Below are 7,704 nucleotides of genomic sequence, written 5' to 3' on the forward strand. Positions count from 1 at the left end.
TGTACAGTCAGCACCTAAGTTTCCCTGTTGGCCAAGAATTCGGATTTCAGGTACTGGGGGAAATGTCCTCAAATGAGCTAAACGCCGGGAGGAGGGACGCACAAACCAACTTGGAGGTGGTGCAGGAACAAACTGAGGAAAGTGTGGCAGACAGGAAGAGTCGGCCGTTTCCCATGAGTGAAACATCTTTCAACAGGGTCACATGCAACCCAGAACAGAACAGTACACGTCCACTTAAGGAAGCCAAAATGCACACAATTTAGCAGGAAGTCAACTCGCCTTTCTGTTTCAGAAACTTAAAAGTCGAGTTCTGCTTCAAGAGAAATGTCTGGACGTAAAAACGTATCGCATCAATCGGAAGGTACACCGACGGAACGATGCGTCTCATCAATGATTCCTGCATGCAAGAATGATGTAGAAAGAACCTGAGGCGTAAGTTTGGTTGGCGCAGCATCCCAAGTATTCTCTGGTGTTATCCTTTGAAGGTTGATACAACTTCGAGAGGGTGGAAGTCGCGACAGTTAGGCCGGGCGGTTGTATCGATTGCGTATTCTGATGAGAGGGATGGATAAGAGGTAGGACAGGGACACTGCTTTTGATGACCAAAATGGCCGTTTTTCCTTGATTTTAAGTCTACTTGTGTCCGAAGTGCTGCATCCTCATACAAACTAACTGTAACACCACAACTTTAATTAAGATGGAATTGACGAAGTATGGTCCGAAAGCTTTCCAAACGAGTGTGTTCCAATAAACAGAAATTTCATGTCATAATATAAATGCAGCGGCTCAAGTATGGATTGAAGGAGGAAAAGAGGTTTGGCATATGTTAGCGCAAAGAGAGCTGGCGGAAGGGAAAAAAGTACGAAAAAGATAACTGAAATACAAACACAAATTTAAAACCGTGTACTGAAAAAATAACGTAAAAGGCAAGAGAACCACGTCAGCGAAGAGAGAAGTCCAGGAACACAGCGCATAAATGGTGACGGAAGAAGGAGGTCTAATATAGATTATGGAGACTTCGTCAGCAATACAATACCTTTGATGTATGACTTGTTCTCTCTCATTATCTTCATCCTCACTGGACGAAGCTGAAGTAGCTTGAACCGCTGCAATTCAGTACTTGGTTTGCGAGCTGAAAACCGAACTCGAATAATAATTGGGAGGTTGCAATGCTGCTCTTTCCACACACCATCGGTTTCAAACGTTTGGTAATTCCTAATTGAATTGACAAGTGTAGGATATCAGATGCGACTCCGGGTTTTTTAAGTCTTCTCTCCTTGCTTTTCTCCTCCTCTTTCATTCCCTACGGCTTTTTTCAAATCCACGGTATTTAGCTGTTTGCAGGACAGCCAGGCGTAAAACGCAGGTAGCTTTTTTATTTTGCTTGGGTTCGGTCGGCGTAGTCGGGATGCAGGCAAATCCATAACGGACGTGTCAACTCGCCGTAAAAGGTACGATGTCACATTCACGCAACCCAATATCAAATAAGACAACCCATAGTAAACGTCTGTATTTAGTGCTACTGCCACTTGCTCTTACCGATTGTCCAGAGGACCTGAGGATGAAGGAAGGCCGGAAAACCATGTCACCGGCTCAGCACCTAGTGAAAATCTGAACACACGCGACAACACACCGCAACAATCAATGCAATAAAAGAGCAATTCACATGATGCCGACTATATGTTTAGGGGGAATGACCAATAAAACGTCAAACAGCAACGTATGTTGATTGGTCACTGGGACACCGAACAACAAACTGCTTCTGAAAGTTTCCGACGCAGAATAAAACTGACGTGAGGGAAGAGCACCTACAAACTGACCAGAGTAATAGCAAAAAACATGTTGATAGTATATTGCTGGTATTTTACAGCTGCATCGTATGGGGTTCCGAGAGGAATAAATGTCTGATGTTAGATATCGAGGCAAAATAAATTCTATGGAGACGTAATTTCCTTTTGTAACAACAGAATAAATGAGGAGCCATTTAGAATGAGGGCTTGGGTCACCAGCGTCGGCTGGGATGGCCAGCCACTGCAGCATGACACAGACCTCATCTGTTATACTCATGCACTAGGATTCTGTGTTTTTCACAGTGAGCACTGGAGTGGGACAGTGATACGGACAAAACCACCCATAGACAGACAGAAGTATGCTGCTTTTGCAAACAACTTCCTTTGGCATGGACTTGGGTTAAGTACTGGGAAGTCCTTTCTCTTTTTCAGTCTTTCCGACAGTGATGTCTTTCTCCCGATCAGCTTTATGGTTGAACAATGTTACCGAACTTTGAACAGGCTTGTCTTGAGTTTGCTGATTTGTAAACTCGCACACCAGATACGCGTCAACTCGGCCTATAAATAGGTGGCCCCCTCTGGTTCCGAATTATTCTACGTATTGCTGTCGTCTCCATAAACTATAACATTCGTTGATTCCTTCAATAAACGAAGCACTGGACAGCGAATGGCATATGGTGTTTCTATCAACCAGGAGGGGCCAGCTGGAGGTGAAACTGTGTACTCCACATAATTAGTATTAGGTTCTCGGCTCTAGAAAGTGCATAGGACAATCAGTGTTGTTTTTGACTGCAAGAAGCAGCCTGCAGTCTCCATGTAATAAGTGCACGCACAGTGCGATGGTCCAGTGATCAAAGGGACTCATTGGAAATTCCACAGAATTACCAAGCATTCCTGTAAACAAAATCTCCCGAGAGGACAACGTCAGCACAGCAGAACCACCAATATGGGTCACTCTGAACTTATCAGGATTTATCATGTACTGCGTATGCTAATTTCTCGTCCATCGAGACGAGTTATGGCGTTCGTATCTTACTTAGAATGACAAGAACTGTAAGGTAGACAAAAGGTGACTTGGCAGAAGGTAAAGTGATTTACCGGTTTGGATGTTTGTGTGATTCACCTTCGAAGATAGGGTCCCGGCGACCCATTTTGAATTTGGCTGGAGACGTTGCAAGAAATCGCCGCCCATCGATGCCAATGGTATCTATCATCTTCTTAGCAGACTGACTAGGCATCTGGAAGATTATGCAACTCATAATGCTTGTGGTGGGGTATCACCGGCCCTTTTCCCGTCTTATCTTTTCTTTCTTTTCACTTTGGGGCCTTAAGTATAATTTTTAAAAGTTTGGCGAAACATGAAAATGGAACTCTAATGTCAGGCTAATTTTTTTACATCAAGTGATGACCGTGGAAGAAAAGTTGTCGAATAGTATTGTTTTCGTAGGGAAACTAGTGGTCAACAATGTGAAGCCTGATCAACACATTCTCCTGGTCCTCCAGGGCGGTAATTTTTCTTGCGAAAATATCGACGTCATGTCGGTGCCACAAATGTCAGAGTTCTGACTAACTATTTCTAGCCAATAATTGGTGGGATCTATAAAGCGATTTTCACTTAAAGTCGATTTTGGCACCATTTTGCACTTCACCCTCAGCAATTTTCAGAGGTATTTGTCCGCATGAATTATGCGTACGATGCCGTGGTCCGATCTGTCCTGTCTTGGAGAAACCAGTGCTGAGTGCGGAACATTTCCGGAGGATGCGCATGATCTTGAAGATCTTAACCCATAATTTCGGCAAATCAATCGTGATTCATATAAAGCTTCAAACCACTATCAAAAGTATTGAATTCACTGCACGGTATGTGTCCTCACAATACGTTCTCAGTTGAAAAAAGGTAGTACAGAATGCTAGCATGTAAGCCGTAGCTTCAACTCACGTGTTGTTGTCACATGCTCGCGTAAACACATTCAGCCACGTCACGTACTTTCTACCACCAATATTGATAAAAATAGATTCGTGAAGCCTGCATTATCCACTAAAGAGCAACAATTTTTGTCTAAAGAGGATTCAGCGTCGTATACAGAGACAACCTTGTGACTTGTTTGGGCCTCACTTTGAATAGCTGAGTCAGAATAAGTGGCCCCTCCAACGGATCAGTACACATTCGTACTCAGAGAGTGAAGCTCTGTTGTATACAAAGGTTGAAGTATGCGACAGTAAACAAGAAAACGGTACTGATGTCAGAGTCACTGCAATCGTGTAGACTCTTAAAGGTGAGGAAAGCACAGTTGATACTAGAAAGGACAGCTATGCATTTTGGCTGCAAAGACCAAAATCAACCAAAATGAATAGCTGTCCCTTCTAGTATCAACTGCGCTTTCCTCACCTTTAAGAGTCTACACGATTGCAGTGACTCTGACATCAGTACCTTTTCTTGTTTAGTGTTGCATATTTCAACCTTCTTTGTATACAGCAGAGATTTACCCTCTGAGTACGAATGTGTGTCGATCCGTTAGAGAGGCCACTTATTCTGACTCAGCTATTCAAAGTGAGGGCAACTCTTTTCTAGAGTTAATCATTGGCACTTCGACCGAATGGTGACAGGCCGAGTCAAGAAGAGTGCCGATTCCTCTTGTCAGCACGGTTTTTCCTCCTCCTATCAATAATTGATAGCAAACTGGCTTGGACCGTCACTTTGCGGATGGCTTTATCATCAAGCTCAGGATAAAGAAAAGCTTAATTTTTGAGTAACAAATAGGAACTAAAAACACACTAACGATACATCTGCCATGTTAGTTCGGTCCAGCGAAACAAGTACAAGCAGGCTTGTTTTTTCGGCTGGGCTGTCAAGCAGTCGTAGCAACAAGCGCTGAAGTGGATACTGAAATCCAGCCTGAAACAAACCCCACAGTTTGATATTCGATTGGTGCTCTTCTGGCGTTCGGTCATCACTCATTGCTGTCCAAGCACAAAACTGTCCCAGCTCGTTAGTTACTCAGACTTACGCACCGACATACTCATTTCAAGTATTAGAGAGGGAAACACTGGGTTATTATTACCCAGATTTTCCAGATTTTCCTTCGGAGTGGCGTTTTCTAACCACGTGGGACCGTTTATTGTCGGCCATCCGGTTTGATAGAGTGTTTTTAATTCTTGTTGAAATTTGAGTAAGGAACATGTGGGGAATTCAGAATCTGTCTTTGTCAGTCTTCCTTTCAAATGGGATCTGGCCGAAGACCATCTGATTTGGCGTCCACACTACACACTTTGGAAAACTCATTTACACAACCGAAGCACTTACACTTTAAAGATGAGCCGCTGATCCATGCTCGAAGCTTAATCCATCTGCTGCTTTAAAGCAGAATACATAGGGCGTACGACGGAGCAGTTATGCCTCAGGATAAAGGAGCATAACTCATTGTGGCTGACAGCTGGAAACTTTGGCAGCTCTTCGGCTGATACGAGTTATGTGAGTAATATTTCAATCTGTATTAATCAGAAAAAGATTTCGCAAAAGCGTTCATCGTCATTATCACTGACTGCATAGCATCGGTATTCAGCATCTGTGCTCCTCTTCCTTACGAGCTTTATTGTGAAGAGAAGAATAAAAGGTGATGGGGAAATCGCGATACATCGCCCAACACCGTAGCTTTCGGAGCTGGACACATTCTTCGATTGAAGTCCAGGTTGCATGACCGAACACTCATTTTCTAATTTTCTGTTTGTGGATTCAGCTCCTCCAGCCTGCAGCAGCTAAAGTTCTAAGACAACGTTTGTCAATACCTGAAACCGTCTCAGCTTCGCTGCTCGGAGTGGCCACTTCTCAGCCGTACAACAAAAAAAGCCCGTACTGTATCCTGATACTCACGTCCGTTGAGAGTCAGGGAAATATCGCTTTGTTGCCGTAGGTGTCCCAAAGTAGAAAAAGCCAACCAGAATCTTACAGCTTCGTGCGTTGACTTAGGCTGCCACACTGCATCGGAACTAATACAATTTCCGAGCTGCATCAGGCGCTCCGCTACAACTCTCAGTGTCTTCCCTTGGATTGTAAGTGACGCACTCAGTGACTGTATGTACAGTCCGTCGCGAAGAGTCTGGACCTTATCGTAGTGTGACGGTTTGCATATCTCAGTACCACATTTGGCTGAACTGGAGGATGATCGCGCAGCACCCACAGTGTCTCAACTCCAGCCGTCACGTGGTGACATCAGCCGGGTCACATTATTCACCACATACAGTAGGGTGAATATGCAAAGTAGAGAATTCTGAGGACCTTCAACTTTCTTCATTGTTATCTCTTAAGTTCGGTTCTGTCACAGTTGACAGTCATTCTTTTGTGGACCCCAGCTATTTGCACTTCAGTCAGGCACCCATAAAAATAACATATTGGGCGCTGCCGCTCAGATTTACAGCATCGCGCCAGCCATTACAGAATCCATTCTCCTGTTTCATAGCAGCCGTTAATGTAAAAACTCTCGGGCAGATCGTCCATCAATTTACTCTTGTTCGTATTCCAGACACTATGTTGGTTGACATCTGGCTTATTCCTGAAAATCAAATACAGGATCGAAGTTCGGTTAGTCTATATTGACGCTACAAACTACGAACTTCGACTGATTCTGAAGCTGTTGCACTGGGTCGCGCCGGTGTTGATTTATTCCTTAGTTCTTGCGCCAAAGATTCATTACGCTAGCAGGTATCTGCAAACACCCTCTTCTGTGCTGCCTAACTGTATACTCTGATAAAATTTTGTTCTGGTTGAAAAACCAAAAGCCGTTTGTTTGTCACGCCTATTTATGTACAAACGAACCATAGCTCTGATTTGTTGAGAGACACCTTCCACCGGGAGCCGACCACCCTCCTCTTCACCACGAAGAGCTTGGATATAATCATATTAGCAGAAGACTTAAATTCGTGGGTAGAACGCCTCAGTTCAGTTGGAACACGCCTCTGTGGTATTTTAAGTCTGAACACATGACTCAAGGATAGTGCTGAACGTCTTTTTTGACTTTGTGCTCATCTCCAACTGTTTCTCATAAGTACTGTGTTCAGACGTAGTAGGCGCCGTTGTGCCTCATGGGTTCCCCTACCGCCCTGGAATCCAGTTGACGAAATCACTACCAGCTAATTTTGACACAGTTCGACGCTTGACTGCCGATCGTTCTGGAATACATAAGTCGGTTCAGAACACGTTCTCGTTCGGTACGCGCTTTCATAAAAAGTGCTCGGAGACACTCAGAAGCCAGCTCGCCGTTTAGCATTAGAAAAACTTTGTGAGCAACAAGTTGCGGAAAAAGTACTATGCAGTGCATTACAAGCGACCTCCGTGAAGGACACTGACGGTAAATGGGATAAGGTAACCAAGGCTAGACATGATGACCTCGTCTCTCCTTGTAGTGCTTCTGAGCGCGTACATGGATGCCAATGGACCTCAGAACAGTCGGTAGCACTAAATTCCCTCTGGTTCGCGGTAAAATTTAGCTGGAACATCGGTTGGATGACGGCTCCAGCATAGTGTGTGTTGACAGAGAGATGTGGTGAAACCACAGAATTTTACAAATGGAGGAAGCCGATGCAGCTACGAATGCACTGAAGCCGTACCATCTAGTACGCATAACGGTGTCTAAAAGGCTTGCCATAGGTGCGGTAATGGGATATAATTTTGGTGATCAAATACTAAAGACAAGCACCTAAATCGCCTAGATTTACGATAACTTGATAGCAGTTAGATAATTCTCGGCCACTCTGTCTGTCTTTCATCGTCCCCACTCATTTTGGGCAGTGGTTCATGAGTTTATACCCCATCGTTTGATGAAGTACGGCCGGCGTCAAGACGTCGTAAGACTTATCTTTGATAGTACCAGACCTACATTTGGTTGGGGCATAATCAATCACGACAAACAAACAACAA

At 44.2% G+C, this 7,704-nt stretch overlaps 1 protein-coding gene across 1 annotated transcript in view; it reads left to right on the forward strand.

The window, feature by feature from the left end:
* The window catches only part of T265_11770 (hypothetical protein), a gene marked incomplete at both ends in the record, with an annotated part of 12,566 nt that extends 5,258 nt beyond the window's left edge, over positions 1 to 7,308 (forward strand). The window contains 4 exons of the mRNA XM_009178522.1: positions 2,853 to 2,993; positions 6,311 to 6,489; positions 6,567 to 6,748; positions 7,016 to 7,308. Of these exons, the coding sequence (XP_009176786.1) occupies positions 2,853 to 2,993; positions 6,311 to 6,489; positions 6,567 to 6,748; positions 7,016 to 7,308 (795 nt within the window). The remainder of the gene's footprint in view (positions 1 to 2,852; positions 2,994 to 6,310; positions 6,490 to 6,566; positions 6,749 to 7,015) is intronic.
* Between the last annotated feature and the right edge of the window lie 396 nt (positions 7,309 to 7,704).

Source organism: Opisthorchis viverrini (assembly GCF_000715545.1).
Source record: "Opisthorchis viverrini unplaced genomic scaffold opera_v5_574, whole genome shotgun sequence".
NCBI classification, from domain to species: domain Eukaryota; kingdom Metazoa; phylum Platyhelminthes; class Trematoda; order Opisthorchiida; family Opisthorchiidae; genus Opisthorchis; species Opisthorchis viverrini.